General features: G+C 43.5%; 1 protein-coding gene across 2 annotated transcripts in view; it reads left to right on the top strand.

Annotated features, from left to right (window-relative positions):
* The first annotated feature begins 802 nt into the window (after positions 1 to 802).
* pomt1 (protein-O-mannosyltransferase 1) overlaps positions 803 to 16,843 on the top strand; it is a 16,448-nt gene continuing 407 nt past the window's right edge. The window contains exons 1-21 of one of the 2 annotated variants that reach the window (XM_013914025.1): positions 2,954 to 3,137; positions 3,227 to 3,443; positions 4,535 to 4,666; positions 4,777 to 4,883; positions 4,976 to 5,026; positions 5,203 to 5,349; positions 5,507 to 5,615; positions 7,657 to 7,716; positions 7,804 to 7,897; positions 8,470 to 8,625; positions 9,156 to 9,286; positions 9,385 to 9,480; positions 9,556 to 9,648; positions 9,929 to 10,025; positions 12,955 to 13,047; positions 13,139 to 13,259; positions 13,379 to 13,476; positions 13,581 to 13,694; positions 13,775 to 13,901; positions 14,126 to 14,303; positions 16,649 to 16,843. The exon at positions 16,649 to 16,843 is cut by the window's right edge and continues 407 nt beyond it. In XM_013914025.1, the coding sequence (XP_013769479.1) occupies positions 4,554 to 4,666; positions 4,777 to 4,883; positions 4,976 to 5,026; positions 5,203 to 5,349; positions 5,507 to 5,615; positions 7,657 to 7,716; positions 7,804 to 7,897; positions 8,470 to 8,625; positions 9,156 to 9,286; positions 9,385 to 9,480; positions 9,556 to 9,648; positions 9,929 to 10,025; positions 12,955 to 13,047; positions 13,139 to 13,259; positions 13,379 to 13,476; positions 13,581 to 13,694; positions 13,775 to 13,901; positions 14,126 to 14,303; positions 16,649 to 16,823 (2,160 nt within the window). In that variant the 5' untranslated portion in view covers positions 2,954 to 3,137; positions 3,227 to 3,443; positions 4,535 to 4,553 and the 3' untranslated portion in view covers positions 16,824 to 16,843. Of the gene's footprint in view, positions 979 to 2,953; positions 3,138 to 3,226; positions 3,444 to 4,534; positions 4,667 to 4,776; positions 4,884 to 4,975; positions 5,027 to 5,202; positions 5,350 to 5,506; positions 5,616 to 7,656; positions 7,717 to 7,803; positions 7,898 to 8,469; positions 8,626 to 9,155; positions 9,287 to 9,384; positions 9,481 to 9,555; positions 9,649 to 9,928; positions 10,026 to 12,954; positions 13,048 to 13,138; positions 13,260 to 13,378; positions 13,477 to 13,580; positions 13,695 to 13,774; positions 13,902 to 14,125; positions 14,304 to 16,648 lie in introns of those variants that run through there. The other variant, XM_005745807.1, reaches the window with a different exon arrangement.

Below are 16,843 nucleotides of genomic sequence, written 5' to 3'. Positions count from 1 at the left end.
TCTCTCCTATGGACTTTTTAATGTCTACAGTCTCAGATCAACACAGCCCTGCCCTCCAGCACTATCCACAGCAACCCCTCAACAGCAACATTGTACCCATCAGGTAAAACATCGGCTACGTTTGCTTTGCCTTGTTGCCCATATTAGATTCTTGATGAATGTGTGTTGTTGTTATTCAGCCTGGCTCAATGTGCCCCTTTTTAGCTTTAAGCACCCGCCCCTTTAAACCTCTCTGCACGGCCCTGATCATGATGGCAATAAAGTAAGAAGATGGGGTTGTGATAATATGGTAATTAATTGTGACGAGTCATTAAAAATCGCAAATCTGTTGCCTCGTACATACACCGAAATTCACATTAAACAGAAAAAAAAGAAAGAACTCACAATGAAATTCCTCATTTCAATGTAAGCTCTGCTTCAATAAAGACATTATAATTCAAAATTCACTTGTAATACTTATTGTCAGAGTCAGAACCTAACAGATTTGAAGCAGAAAGTCAGATTGAGAAATTAACAAATACTCAGATTGGTTGGCAGTCTGTCTGTGTCTATAAATGAGATCGCAATTATGTGCCAACCTTCACCCTGGGAGTGACTCAGTCCAAGGTGGACTCCGATGAACGTTTGAAACTGCTCCCTTTCATGTGGTTTATACATTTTTCGACTGGGCTAATTTTCAGATGAAATTATTAGTATTAATTAATTATTAATATTAAAAGTAGTATTAAATGTAAGACCCGTTCCTAAAACTTTTAGTTTTCTAAACACGCCGTTGTAATGCTCCTTTAGCGGCCAGCCACAGGCCATGTAGTGGAGCTCCGAGCGAACCGATGGTAGTGCAGTATAATCAATCACCGGAAGCTTCGAACGGCCGCTGCTATAAAACTTCGTTTATACGCCTCTTGAGTTCAAAGCATACACCGGGAGAAACGGCAAGAAGCGGACGGCAACAGATGAGCTTAACCTGTTGGGCCACAGGTAACATACACGGTGTGGAGGAAAACGAGGAGTGAGGAAGGCAGCTGCTGCTTAAGCGCCTCTTAGCTAGAGACTAGTATGCTAATGCTAATTGCTCTTATGTGTAGAAGAACGTCTAACGTGGAGTTAAAGCGAAGCTGCACATATTTATTAAAGAATGTGACAAAGAGGCAGCTGAGGGCGAAAAACGGGAGGTTCACTGCTGCAACATCCCGACCCGTACTCAGAGACACGTGAACACATCACTGTGAGGTCAGGCTGTTTCGGATCAGAGCAACAGCAGCAGGGGCAGGACGCTGAGGGATACTGTGTGCGTTTTTTTTTTTGTTTTTTTTTTTTAAGAGAAGGGGACATCCAGGAAATGTGTTATGAACTAAGGCTTCGGGACGATTGAAGCAACGAAGCTGTGATTGAAGTGCAGATTCTATATAACCTTTAAATGTTTTTAACAACATTGCAATTGCTGTAGGGGAGACCGGGGATAGTTGTAACATTTTTGACATTTCTGTCTGTAAATTGAAGCTCTTTTAAGGTAGTGGATTCAAAATGTAATGCAAAGTATTTACATGTCTCGGCTATTAAATAGTGCAGCTATTTTCTCTGCAGCACAATTACCCATTGCATGGTATGGTCTCAAACACGAAGAGTGAAATGTTACAATTTACCCCGTAGTCTGGGTTAGTTGTAACATATCCTGGGGTGAAATGTAACACAATGAAATAAGGGTACTAACAAAACATTAACATGTAATCTTTGTTTATTCAACACATGAATGCACTTACATCCATTTATGTAGATGTGTGTGTGTGTGTGACCGAATGCAGAAATCTAGCTTTTGAACATATTCCAACCCCCCAAAAAAGACAAGTTATGGAATTTTCTGCAACTGAATATTTCATTAATTTTGGTTGGTCTTCCTCGAGGTTGGCCTCATTGGCTCAGTGGGCATTATAACCTACAACTCTTGCACCAATTTTGAACATAACAATGAAGCTGGAAAAATGTAGTTGTTCACCAGCATCGCAATTCCATTACTTTTTATCATGGCTTACCTTGGTGTGGTTTGCAAAGTGCTTCAGAAAGATGAGGAAATCTGTTTCTTGCACCCATCCTGATTTATTTCCACTACCAGTACTTCCTACTGGTCCATCTCTGACACAGTGGTCTGCATAATGTATGTGTGGGAACACAAACAGTGGAGGAATTGTGTTGCCAATGGCATTAACCGCATATACAAATGAAACCAGTGAACCTCTCTCTGCTGATGTCGTTGCCCCAACTTGTTTAATATAAGTTAAAGTAATAGTGTGGTAAGTTGTAACATCTGCATTATTGTTACAACTAACCCAGACTGTTGCTGTTACAACTGACCCAGACTCCTATAGCCATGAACTAGCTAACATTACAGCCAACGGCTAAAACATTAGCACTAAAGACCTACACAGAATATATCCCCATAGACATACAAATAACACAATTTAAGTTTGATGAGTTTAACTGAAAAGCAAATAATGCTATTAGAAATTGAAATAAAGTAGAAAAACTTACTTTTTGCCATACAAATTACTTTTTTTCGTGTTAAATTGTCTGTGTTTGACAAAATGTGCTGATTTTTCACATGTGATAGCAGAACTGAGTTGGGCATGCACAGGATGAGTCACATCATTTGAAACTTAGCCCTGATTGGAGAAATTGGAAGTGTTACAACTGACCCACGTTACAACTATCCCCGGTCTCCCCTACTCCTTGAAAGACCTTCGTGCTGGGGGTGTACAGGGGCAAAAACTAGAACACTGCCACACTGACCTCACACTAATGTGTGTGTTAAAGCTACGAACTTGATATAAAATATGGATTTAGCCACTGTGGTGTCACCCATTTGTTGTTTACTTGCCAATTGTGATTTGCTTGCTGCCATGTTTGGGTTTTTGTAGCCATTCACAAAAAAAAAAAAAAAAAACGTAATTAGGACAAGAGGGTGGAGTGTTAAGTTATCCACTGACACTAGGTAGTCTAGTAGTTGGACCTGTGACCAGGAATTTAAGCCTGTCCCATGTGCTATAGGGAAAGAGGGAGCATACACCCGGAACATATCACCTGTCAATCACAAGGCTACAATGCATCCAGGAAGTCTCCACATTTTTCCACATTTTTTAAAGGTAGTCTTGTTCCAAAATGGGGTAAATTCATTTTCCCCCTCAAAATTATACACAACAGTACTCCATAATAGAAACTCTTTTCTATGCAGAACCTCTCAAGCTCCATCAGGTTAGATGGGGAATGTCGATGCACATCCATTTTCAGATCTCTCCAGAGATGTTCATTCGGGATCAAGTCTGGGCACTGGCTGTGCCACTCAAAGACAAAGTGGTCCCAAAGCCACTCCTTTGTTATCTTGGCTGTGCTTAGAGTCGTCATCCTGTTAGAAGGTCCAGAGGTCAGAGGTCCAGAGCACTCTGGAGCAGGTAATCATCAAGGATGTCTCTGCATATTGATGCATTTCCCCAACCCTGACCCATCTTCCTGTTCCTACTGTTGACAAACATCCCTACAGCATGATGCTGCCACCACTATGCTTCACTGTAGGATGGTATTGGCCAGGTGATGCTTGGCATTTAGGCCAAAGAATTCAATCTTTGTTTCATCAGACCAGAGAACTTTGTTTTCATACTGCAAAAATGATTTCTCTTTTAGAAGGTTCCTCTCTCCACAGGGCAATGTTGGAGCTCTATGAGAGTGACTATCACAGTCTTGGTCACTTCCTTTACTAAGGCCCTTCTATTCTAAATGTTCAGAATGACTGGGCAGCAAGCTCTAGGAAGAGTCCTGGTGGTTCCAAAGTTCTTCGTTTAAGGTTAATGGAGGTCACTGTGCTCGTTGGGACCTTCAATGCTGCAGAGTTGTTGTTTTTTTTTTACAGATCTGTACCGCGATGCAATCCTGTTTCAGAGATCTACAGACAATTCCTTGGACTTTATGGCTTGGATTGTGCTCTGGCATGTGTCTTTCCAATCAAGTCCAATCATCTGAATTTACCACAGGTTGATCCCAATCCAGTTTTAGTAACTAACAGATGATCCGTGGAAGCAGGATGCAGCTGAGCTCAGTTTTGAGAATCATGGCAAAATAAGTTTGCCCTTAGGCACCTTTACCGGGCCTGGCTCCAGGGTGTGGTGGGTAGTACTATTGCCTCAGACGTGCTGCTCCACTAGTAGGTTGTGGAGTTTGCTGTGTTGGCAGTTGGCCGTAAGTGTGAGTGAAACTGGTTGTCTGTCTCTCTGTAGTAGCTCTAGATAGCAAGGGCTCCCTCCATAAACTGTACGGATACAGCAGACGCATCTGTTTTAAGTAACGGATTAATAGAGTCCTGTAATGTCACTGACTAAAACTTCCTGTTCTTACCTCAGACAGGGTGTTGTATCTTCCTCCAGAAAGGGCAGATAGCACAAGAATGATAGAGAAGTCAATTTCAATGATGTAAAGAGGTGGGGTTTTTTTTTGTTTTAGTTATAAATTAATTACTATTAATCAGAGGTTATATGTTCCTATTTTACAGTCACAGCTGTGTGTCAGAGATGCTACAGCTCCCCCTGGTGGTGACAGCCCAGGTAGACCTGCTTCTGGTGCTGGTCTCCTTGCTGGCCTTCTGGACCAGGCTGAGCCATCTTAATTATCCCAATGCTGTGGTGTGAGTGCATCTGTTTCACACACCTGAACATCATGTACACCCACATACAAACTTACGTACCAAGCTTCATTCTGTTATTAACTGATTTTTATACCTTGACCGTTGTGCAGGTTTGATGAGGTGTATTATGGTCAGTTTGTGTCTCTCTACATGAAGAGGGTTTTCTTCATTGATGACAGTGGACCACCTCTCGGTCATATGATCCTGGCCTTTGGAGGTGGGTTATTAAAATACCAACACAGCCCTTTGTGAGTGTACAGCTTTATTTATACTTTGCTCCAACATGTGCTTCTGCTTTTGCTGTTTTAGCGTACCTGGGAGGTTTTGATGGGAACTTTATGTGGAACAGAATTGGAGCAGGTACAAATCCCCAAAAATGATTTCATCCAGTTAGAGGTTAAACCAGAAAATTTGTTAATCTATATAAACCAGCGTGTGCCTTCTTTTTTTTTTTTTGAAACCAGTTTCTATATTTCCTCCCGTCTAACTTGGTTTTGGTCTGTTTAAAAGTAGTGTGTGTTTGTTTTGTTTTGCAGAGTATCCTAGCACGGTGAATGTGTGGAGTCTGAGGCTTCTGCCGGCCTTTTGTGGAGCTCTCTGTGTTCCTCTGGTCTACTTGTTGACTTTAGAGTTGAAGTTCTCCCACCTGTCTGCTCTGGGAGCTGCAGTGCTGTTGCTGCTGGGTGAGTGCGTCCATGCTGAGTAAGAGTTAACGTCTTCCTGCTGAAAAGCCTTTTAGCTGCTGCTTTTTATAAACCAGTGAAGTGATACTTTCCCGGTGAATATGCAGACGGGTTGCTCTTTTCAGTCAAGTCTGACTTTGGATCTTTGCTGTTCCAGAGAACTCTCTGATTGTCCAATCACGTTTCATGTTACTTGAGTCTGTCCTCATCTTCTTCGTGCTCCTGGCTTTCTTCTCATACCTGCGCTTCCACAATGCGCCCAGCAGGTTAGTCTCAGATTTCTCTTCTCATGTGTAGAAAGTGTAGACTGTAAATTAAAGATGGCTGTAGCCACTGTGATATTGCCCACTGGTTTGTTTTGAAGCCCTCAGTTATAGTTTTATGGTGGCCACCTTCTTATTTTTACTAATAAGTGGAGCGCTAAATTATCAGCTAATGCTAGCAAGTTTGGTTAACTCAGGGACTTTAAACCATGTGGAAGCGCCAAAAACTGCAGTTCCTCATGTGGTTCAAAAATCTGACTTCGTTTTTATAGTGTTTGACTTAACTGCATTAAAAATTACATCCACAGCCTTGTAGAAAAAACATTTGTCTGCTAATTAGTGCAAATAAAATACTACAATTTCACTCATCAAAACGGGAATACAAACTTCACAGACAAGCTGTTAGCAGAATAAATCCAACAGTTAGCCATGTTATATTGAATTACTCCTACATTTCTGCACATAAACCAGCTTCTTTAGTCTTGACTAATCCTACTTAAAATTTCCATCCATCCTTCTTCTTCCACTTATCTGCGGCTTAGACTCAGGCCTAACCAGCCTAAGCAGAGAAACCCAGACCTCCCTCTCCCTAGCCACCACCAGCTTGTCTGGGGGAACACCAAGGCGTTCCCAGGCCAGCCGAGAGATATAATCTCTCCAGCGTGCCCTGGGTCTGCCTCCTCCCAGTGGGACAATTCTGTTAATGAAATTAACGAAAAGAATTGTTGACAAAGGGCAGCCCAGGCAGAGTCCATCACCCACTGGAAACTAATCTGACTTAATGACGGCTGTGAGGACCGAGCTTCTTGCAAGGGATCAAATACTCGTAGCAATGGGCCAGACACCCCATACTCCCAGAGTACCCCCACAGAACCCGGCAAGGGACATGGTCGAATGCCTTCTCCAAGTGCATAAAACACATGTAGACTGGTTGGGCAAACTCCCAACCACCCTCAAGTATCTTTGAGAGGGTAAAAGAGCTGGTCCAATGTTCCACGACCAGAACAAAAACCGCATTGTTCCTCCTGTATCCGAGGTTCAACTAACGGATGGACTCTCCTTTCCAACACCCTGGCGTAGACTTTCCTAGGGAGGCTGAGGAGTGTGATTTTTTTTATTTTTATTTTTTTCCCCTAGAGTTGGAACACACCCTCCGGTCCTCTTTCTTAAAAATGGAAACCACCACCCTGGTCTGCTAATCCGGAGGTACTGCCCCTGATCTCCACGCAACATTGTAGAGGCACTTCAACCAAGACAGCCCTACAACATTAAGAGCCTTCCCAAAATCAGGGCAATGTTATCAGGGGGCTTTTGCCCCCTGGCAGGGTCGCCCAGGGTTGCCCATGGCAAATTGGTCCTGGGTGAGGACCAGACAAAGACCGACTCAAAAGAACCCTATAAGTATACAATCAAGAGAACAGTTTGCACTATCTCTGCCTGGGATAGGGTTACTGGGGCCCCACCCTGGAGCCAGGCCCGGGGGGTGCCTAAGGCCAAACATCTGGTGGCAACGCTTTAGTTCATGGGGCCTGGCTGGGCATAGCTGAAAAAAGGACATGGGCCCATCCTCCTGTAGGCCCACAACCCACAGGAATTGCAGAGGCTCTGGCGGGCTGATCCCTGGCTACCAAGACTAGCAATTGGTGGTTAAAATTTCCATTTTTTTAAAAATATCTTTTTGAAACTTGTATTTTCACATGTTCAGCTGTTGCTGTTATTAAGGAGAGCTGTGTGGTATAGTGTGTTCACTCTATGGCCCACTCTCAAACATAGGCAAGTAGCTGCTGGAGGTTTCTTTATCTTAAAAGGAAGTTCTTAATCCCTACTCTCGCCAAGTGCTAGCTAATAGGGGATCATGTGATTACTCGGGATTCTCTCATTAATACTGTGGGGTTTGTACCTTGCAGTGTAATGTAACTTGAAGCAAATGTTATTTTAAATTAGTGCGACGTTAATACAACTAAACTGAGTTGAACAGTTTGTTTCCGTTTTAAACAGACCCTTTCTCTGCTCTGACGTCATATGGTTACTCTCTCCTCCTCAGCTCCTGGTCCAGATACAGTTGGCTGATTCTCTCTGGTGTTTCCTGCGGTGCGGCTGTAGGGTGAGAAAGTGATTTAAGGCCTGTTGCTCTCTAGCGTGTGCTGTTGTTTAAAATGCAAATGTTAATGTGAAAATGTGATTGGTGTAGGGTGAAGTACATGGGTCTGTTCTCATATCTGCTGCTGCTGGTCGTGGCTTCTCTGCACACCTGGAAGCTTATTGGAGACAAAACTATCAGTCATGTGAGTCTAGACTTCCTGATTGTATCATATCCAGCATTTAGCTGGCAAACCCTACTTTTGCAGCTATGACTGCTGCTACTTTCAAGAATACTCCATGTCATGTGTCTTTTGAAAAATGGTTCCCAGCTCCAGAAAATCCATTCTCAGGAACTGTTTTTGTTGTGTTTTATGGACTAATTTGCCAGTTTCATGTCATCTTTAGTACCAAAAAGTCATGGTTTTGTAAAACAGTGTTTCCAATACAGTTAACATAGAGCAGGGTCTTCTCTGTAAATGTAAAGGCTTGGAAAAGGACACTTTCCAAACTGGTGCAGTGTTTTCCTTAGGAATTAGATAGTATTTCTAGTGAGGCAGGATGTAAGTACATTACGTGCATAAAAGTATTTGTCTGCAATGTTTTAATAATAGCAGTTTAGCACTATGTAAAAAAAATAAATAAAAGCATTGCCTGAGTGTTTCATTTATTTATGTATTTTTTTGGGTGTTATAGTGTTTCCATACAGTTTATATTTATGATATGAAAAAATGTGATTCTAAGAACATAATGATCCTGCATGCATGTCTTTGTGCAGATGAATGTGTGTGTGCAAAGTGTACATAGAGTTCTGTGTCTGGTGGTGGTTCCAGTCCTGCTCTATGTGTTCTGGTTCTACGTTCACCTGAGTTTCCTGAACCGCAGCGGACCACATGACCAGCTGATGAGTTCTGCTTTCCAGGCCAGCCTGCAGGTAAATACTGTCAGCTACACTTAGTAATTATAGACCTGTTTCCTGAGAGAAAACAGATTAGAAAGTTTTGAAATATTTGTTTGCCGACAAGTGAATCTAAATCTTTGATCTCACTGTATTTATGATAAATACCCCGCAGTTTTCAGAACCAATCACAGCACAGAAGCAGGTCTTACTAAGGTTATCAGTAACCTTAAGATCAGCATTAATTAACATAAAGTTTCAGTCTTTGTCCTTCCCGATCTCACTGCTGCCTTTGACATTTTAATTCAAATGGTTTGTGATTCAGAGTTTATAAAAACTGTTTAAAGTCCCTTTTAGCAGGAAGAAATCTCCAGCAGAATTAAGCTGAGGGAGAGGCTCATATCTCCTGTGATGGGTTGGGGGTGGGGAAAGGAAAACAAAACGAAAGGAACACTGCAGAAGAGAGCCAGAGATTAATAATAACTAATGATTAAATGCAAAGGGGTGTATAAAGAGTGGAATATCACATTCTGGAGCGGATTGATAGATTGATTTTTGTATTGTAGGGCGGTCTCTCCAGGATCACTCGGGGTCAGCCTCTAGAAGTGGCTTATGGGAGTCAGGTGACTTTGAGAAGCTCTGTCTCCCAGCCAATCCCCTGCTGGCTCCATTCTCACAAAGTCAACTATCCAATCAGGTGCTTCCAACATAGTAGCTAAACACCTGCTTCAAAAAGAATCCCAGTTACAGTTCAACTTCATGATTTATTTAATGATGTTTCCTGTTTTTATTCAGGTATGACAATGGGCGGGGCAGCTCTCACCAGCAGCAGGTCACCTGTTATCCCTTCAAAGATGTCAACAACTGGTGGATCATCAAAGATCCGGGCAGGTAGATCACATTTCTCTTCAAGTGCTATACATGGAGACGTGGCCCATGTGTAAATACTGTCTATATCTCTGTCAGGCAGCAGCTGGTGGTCGACACTCCTCCTCGACCTGTCCGTCACGGTGATGTCATCCAGCTGGTTCATGGGATGACGTCACGTTTTCTTAACAGGTAAACAACTCAGGATATGTCCTGATTTTTGAGGGCTCTGTTGTCTCAGTAACTCTGGAGCTCAAAACTTGAAACATTTAGAGGCAATGAGTAAATAGAAAAGTTACTAATCTCAAGTTTCTTTGGAAATAAATGGTTAGGTCAAAAAAGTACTTTGAAGTTCTGTACTGAATAAATAGCCCTCTGTGGGTTGTAGTCGACCCCTCTCCATCAGCTCTGTGTCCCCCTGCCTGTTTACCATCAGCTGGTTTATTTCAGTGTTACAATGGTTGTGTTTCAGTCATGACGTAGCAGCTCCAATGAGCCCTCACACTCAGGAAGTCTCTGGATACATAGACTTCAATGTGTCTATGCCGGCACAGAACCTGTGGAGGGTGGTGAGTACAGTTTGTGCTGCATGTGATTTCTGATCTCTGTCTAAATTAACAGGAGTGCACCCACACATTCAATTAAAAGAGTATGGGATAATGTTGGCTTACTTGATGTAATCCCTGGTTCTTTGATAACACAGTGAGGTGTTTCACTATGAAAATCGCCTCGGTGTGACCAACTACGGAAGCTCCAATGACACCACGTCTGTCGATGACAGACCTGTCAAGCCGTGCTTAGGGCTCTGCCCCCTCATTCTAATACGGCCGACCAGCCCCTCCTAACTTATTCCAAGCAGATTTCTTTCTCCTAAGCACTCTGTCCGTGCCTAAGCAAGGAGGGAAGTGTTGGTGAAACGCCTCACTCTGTCATCAGAGAACCAGGGATTACGTTAAGTAACCCAACGTTCTTTTTCTAACTTTGCTCGTTGTTTCACTATGGGAGATATGGTCCACTTCCGGATTGGGTCAGTTCCCGAAGCTACGCTCCAGTACTACTCCAGGATCTCTGGTCGAACCTGAGGCACCAGAATCCAGCACTGCCTGAGCCAGGGATGACTGTGCAACATCCCATCTTGCTGCCGCACAAATATCCTGGACTGATACACCTCTGAACAAAGCCCAGGATGTGGCCTCACTCCCTAGTGGAGTGAGCTCGGAGTCCCGGGGGGGGGGGACTGCAAGCCCTTACAGCTGTAAGCCAGAGCTATGGCCTCTACAATCCAATGAGCTAACCTCTGGCGTGATAAGGGCCTGCCCTTGTGAGGGGAGGCCCAGGAAACAAACAGCTGATCCGACTTCCTGAATCCGGCTGTTCTGCCAACATAAGTCCCCAAGGCCTGCACAGGGCACAAAGTGTTCAGCCTCTGCTCTGTCTCTGAGGAGAATGGAGGAGGGTGAAAAGCCAGGAGCTCTACTGTAGAGCACCTGTATGATGTTTCCAACACTTTAGAGACAAAGGCTGGGTTAGGGGTGAATAGACAAAGCCTGTAATTCACTAACTCGCTTGGCTGTGGTTAGAGCCAACAGCAGAGCGGTTTTAAGAGAGAGAAACTTCAACCCCACTGCCCCAATAGGCTCAAAGGGGTGGTGGGAGAGTGCGTCTTAAACGACTGACAGATCCCATAAAGGACCAGTGGTCTAGAGACTGGGAGCGTTCGACGCACCCCCCTCATGAAGCGACATACAAAGGGGGTGCTGACCGGCAGGTTTATCACCAAACCCCATGTGGCAGGCTGAAATAGCTGCCAAATAGACCTTTATGATAGAAAAAGCTCTCCTTTTGTCCAGCAAGTCCTGAAGAAAACACAACAGCTCCAGCATTGAACACTGAAAAGGGATTATCTGCTTTTCATAGCACCACTATTCAAAAACACGCCATTTACTGCTGTAAATGGAATGAGTGGAGGAGGCTCTAGCATTTTGAATGGTTTCAATAACCTTCGGAGGCATGCCTGCCGCCTTCAAATTCCACCGTTCACGGGCCAGGTCCATAGAGCAACCTGGTCTGGATGGGGATGTTATATCTCCCCACGCGCCTGAGACAGAAGGTCCCTGCGGATGGGGAGTGGCCATGGCTCGTCCACCAGAAGCTGGATGATTCCTGCTATCCAGTGTTTGGATGGCCACTGTGGAGCTATTAAAATCAGTGACAGCCCCTGATCCCTCACTCTGCTCAGTGTTGGGGAGATCAGGCTGAGGGGAGAGAACGCATACAGCAGTGTTTTTGGCCATCGATGGGCCCACGCATCCACGCCCAGTGGCGCATCTGCGTCTGACAGAGAGGGAGAAAAACAAAGGGCAATGTGTGTTTTCTCGTAAGGCGAAGGGATCTACGGCAGTCCGGCCGTATCTCTGCCAAATCTGCTCCACCACCTGTAGATGAAGCCTCCATTCTCCGAACAGTGGATTCCCTCTGGACAGGAGGTCCGCCCCCCTGTTCATAATTCCTGGCACGTGAGTTGCTCGAAGGGAGAGGAGCCATGTGCTGCTCTACGCAATTATTTCCCTGGCTAACCTGTGTAGCTGCCGGGAACGGGTGCTGCCCTGGTGGTTGATATAAGCACCAGGGCAGCCAATATAATAATAATAATTAGAATTCTAACAATAGGTCCTCCAGTCCACAGTGTGTCCATTTGCCATACCTGTACAAAGACACAGTGGAGTTGTCTGTTTTCACTAAAACATGTTGTCCCCGGAGATACGGCAGAAAATGTCGTAAGGCTAGGAGCACCGCGCAGAGCTGCAGCACATTTACGTGATTCGCTGAGGGAGCTCAAAGTAGTTTCTCACGGGAAGAAAGCGAGAATGAGTTAGGAGGGGCTGGTCGGCCGTGTTAGAATGAGGGGGCGGAGCCCTAAGCACGGCTCGACAGGTCTGTCATAGACAGACGTGGTGTCATTGGAGCTTCCGTAGTTGGTCATGCCGAGGCGAGTCTATAGTGAAGCACTGAGCGAAGTTAGAAAAAGAACTTCCAGAAAAAGATTGTTGTCAGTGACTCCCACGGCCATTAATTGAACTGCATTTAGCATTCTTTTGCTCGTATTTGTATGCAGTACATGCACAAGCTCAGACTCTGTGAGCCAGCTAGCATAAGCCAAAACATTACTATAAGTTAGTAAAATATTACAGTTTAGATTAGGTAGCTTGCTGTAACTTAGTTATGTTACATTAATTCTTAATTAGTAACTTTAGCTGGTAAAACAATTTGAAAATGGTGAGATTGGAAGATTGTCAACTAAAGGATGGATTAATTAGCCGAAATTATCTACTCATGAGAGTGTTTTGTAGATAGGATATGCACAAGAGTACAGGGCCATGTTTACATTACACCTACAGGAGCTGCTCAAATATGGAAACCCCTCTTACCTTTATACTAATCAGTGGCTGAAATGCTTTTTACTGAGCCTGCTGTTTGTTGGTGTGTTTGTGTGGTCAGGACATTTCAAACAGGGAGGCAGAGTCAGAGGTGTGGAAGACCATCCTATCTGAAGTCCGACTCATTCATGTCAACACTTCAGCTGTCCTCAAGGTGCAGACAGAATATGTCTCAGCTGAATGCCTGTACAATATGAAGTTATTACAGCCTGTTTGTGTGTGTCTGTGTGTGTTTGCGAATGCAGCTGAGTGGTGTGTCCCTTCCAGACTGGGGTTTCCGTCAGTTGGAGGTTGTAGCAGACAAACTGTTCAAAGCTCACAGCAGCAGTTTGGAATGGACAGTGGAGGAGCACCGCTATGGAACCAGTATGGCCACTAAACTCCTCCTCCTCCTCTTGACCTTCTTCTTTCTTCACTATTATCACTCAGTAGCTTTGCAATGTTACTTTAGTGAGGTCACAACGCACACTGTCAATCTTGTCCAGGTCAGGAGCAGAAGGAACGGGAGGCAGAGCTTCACTCTCCAACTCATATCGACGTTGATAGAAAAATTTCTTTCTGGGCAAAATTTGTTGAACTGCAAGTATGAACCTGAATTCAAAACTCACCGTCCAATCAGATTTATTCCTGTGACACTAGCAAAGAAACAGAAAGGAGTAAAATAAAACAAATCTGATATCTTGGCAGTGGAAGATGCTGACAGTAAAACAGGAAGAGTCGGAGCACAAATACAGTTCCTCCCCATTAGAGTGGATCACCATGGAGACCAACATTGCATACTGGCTGCACTCCTCCACCAATGTAAAAACACGACACACACACGCAGAGTAACACACACGCTTTGTCCCGTTTAGCCCTGTAATCCACTTTTTCTGTTTCAGGCTCAGATCCATCTAATTGGTAACCCGGTGTCATGGGGCGTGGCCAATCTCAGCCTGCTGGCCTATCAGCTGCTGGCAGTTGTCTACTTGTTGAGGAGGAGGCGAGGCTTGAAAGATGTACCTGATGGTACGTAGGGACACACTGAGTTCTGACAGTAAAATAGGAAGAATCAGAGCACAAATACAGTTTCTGCAGACCCATCTGGCCTTCCAGATGGTTCTGCAGAAAGATGGTCCGCACTGACATATTTGCATCAGAGACTAAGTCTAACCTCAGCTGTCTGTTCGGGTTATGGTACCATTTCTAACTAAATGTGTGGGTTTTGGGGGGTTTTTTTGGGTTTTTTTCAGGTGTGTGGGACCAGTTTGTGTGTCTGGGATGTGTGTGCGTTGGCGGCTGGTTGGTGAACTTTGTTCCCTTCCTGCTTATGGACAAAACTCTTTTCCTGTATCACTACCTGCCAGCACTCTGCTACTTGTACCTACTAAGTCCAGCTCTGTTGGAGCATGCACACACTCACCTGCTCAGGTACGCTCATCAGCTTCAGCAGCATCTCCTCTTGTGAGCTACCCTTCTTTTTCCTGATTTAAATTAAAATTTTCACCTTAATCGTGTCAGTCACTGGCAACTACCAGTCATTGGGTAAGGTGACCTAATGCAACCCAGAAAATGGATATTAAAATTTTTGTTATTTAGTGGTTGCTTAGAAGTTGCCAGTAGAGTCAGCGAGTGGTTTTTAGGAATTTGTAAATGGGGTTTTAACTAAACTGGGATTAATATTGCCATTTTCTCATTCATTCATTCATTCATTCATTCATTCATTCATTCATTCATCTACAGAACCACTGCCTGTTTTATCTTATGATGACTGACATTTTCTACCACAGCTGCTGAAAGTTAGTGGCTTTGTCTTGAGTAGAAGTTGGTTGTATTTTAGTAGGACGATCCACTTCCACTATTTTAAATTTCCTAACAAGGCTCTAGTGTGAAATATTTGTATGAGATTCTTGTGAAAACCTCAAAATTTTATGTGCAACCATATCCCTTTTTGCCAGCTTTCAAAAAAGGTGGTTTCGATTCTTGTGAAGAAGTCACTATCATAACTCATTCAATGACATCATTCCCTGGCCAATCAGTGGCCTGCAGCTTGCTGACATCACATTTTCATCTTGACTGAAATTGCTTGGAACCCAAGATAAGTACCTGGTAATGGAAAACCCTAAAAACCAAATCGAGCCAAGCAGATCCGAGTAAGTACTACTGGAATAAAGGATAAGAAGAGCGGGACAGCCATCATTAGCACTGGTATCTGCTGCTTTGTGCAGGGAGAAATAAGATGAGCAGTGGTAGAGCTACAAAATGACTTCCAGCATGCCCCTGGTGTGAATGTCTCTGACTAGACAGAAACAGAGACAGGCCTTTAAGACTGATACTACCATAAATCTGTATGTTTGTAAGTTTTCTCCCCAACAAATACAACAATGTCGACGAAACGTTTTGCACCGTCAAAAAAGCGGGTGCCTTTGGTTTCATTCTATAATACTGGGCTTATTTTTCTACAAAGGTTTGAACTTTGAGAGTATTTAAACAAGAGAGAAAAGTGTGAAAATGTGCATGCCTGTCTGAGAAAAGTGTATAAAGTGTGTAGTGAGGGGTTTTACATCGTCATTCATGTGGAGCCATACAAACTGCCTAGTACCATTTTATGTTACTGCAGTGAAATTTCAGCAAAATGACTTATCCAACAGCATTATTTTTTTCACTTTGATTTTCAAGATGTCTTTGAATTTAGCCCTTTGTAGATTGATAATTTTCATATCCATCAATTGATGTGGCATCCAACACAAACCTGGTCTAGTATCAGTATGCAGTGGTCCCTCGCTATAACCTGGTTCACCTTTCGCGGCCTTGCTGTTAAGCAGATTTTTTTGGTGTGATTTTCCATGTTGTTTGTTTGTTTACAGCACATTGTCTTCTGCGTCCTGATTGGCTCTAGACCACTGTCAATCAATCTCGTGCCATGTCTCCTGTCCAGTACAGAATGTGTTCAGCGTGTCAAATTTACATAAATCTTTGATCACTAGCAGTGTGACTCTGAAGTGCTCTATTGTATGTTTGTAAGTTTTCTCCCCAACAAACATAACAATGTCGACGAAACGTTTTGCACTGTCAAAGGCATCCACGGGTGCCTTTGGTTTTATTCTATAATGCTGGACTTATTTTTCTATGACGGTTTGAACAAGAGAGAAAAGTGTAAAAATGTTCATGCCTGTCTAAGAAAAGTGTAGTGAGGGGTTTTACAGCTATAATAATTGTAAAAAATAAAGTTGGCTAATTTGCAGATTTCACCAATCGTGGGTAATTTTTGGAACGTAACACCTGCAATAATCGAGGGACCACTGTAATTATCCAGTGTGATATTTTTTTTATTTTTTTTCCTCCATTGAGAGCTGATTCGTTTTCTGTATTTTTTTTTTTCTTTTTAAGCGGTGTAGTTGAATAGTAACTTTGCACTGTGTTTACGTGGCCTTCGAAACAAGCAACAGCTAAAATGTGCACATCCAAGCACCATCATTTAAACAATATCCCAAACTGGATTTGATTTTGGGCTAGCACAGCACTAGGGCATTCAACACACTCTTTGCACTATTTTTTTTTTACACCGCGTCAGAGGTGTGTTCAGAAATATATGGATGGAACTGCAAACAGTCTGAACTTGTACCTGCTTTATGTTGTGTGAAAGGGCCAGTTAGACATAGAAGCACATTTTGTCAGGCTTTAGATCTCACTGTTGAATTTTCATGAAAATGTGACATGTTTTATGTTTTTATCTAAAAAGTTTTGTTCATATTTGTTTCTGTTTGCATCTGCAGCAGCGTGACACATCAGCGTGCATTGTGTGTGGGTGCATTGGCTGTGTTGCTGTCAATCTTCCTGACCTACCGCACCTTCTGTCCCCTAACCTATGGAAGCCCTGAACTGTCAGCCCATCAGCTGCAAGGACTGAAGTGGAGGGACACCTGGGACATCCTGTACCGACGTCGGTAGAAGGATTATGACCCACATGG

Source organism: Pundamilia nyererei, unplaced genomic scaffold (genome assembly GCF_000239375.1).
Source record: "Pundamilia nyererei isolate P.nyererei 1_Seehausen unplaced genomic scaffold, PunNye1.0 scaffold00167, whole genome shotgun sequence".
Lineage (NCBI taxonomy): Eukaryota > Metazoa > Chordata > Actinopteri > Cichliformes > Cichlidae > Pundamilia > Pundamilia nyererei.
Note: the sequence above shows the minus strand (reverse complement) of the source record. Positions and strands in the feature narration are given on the sequence as shown.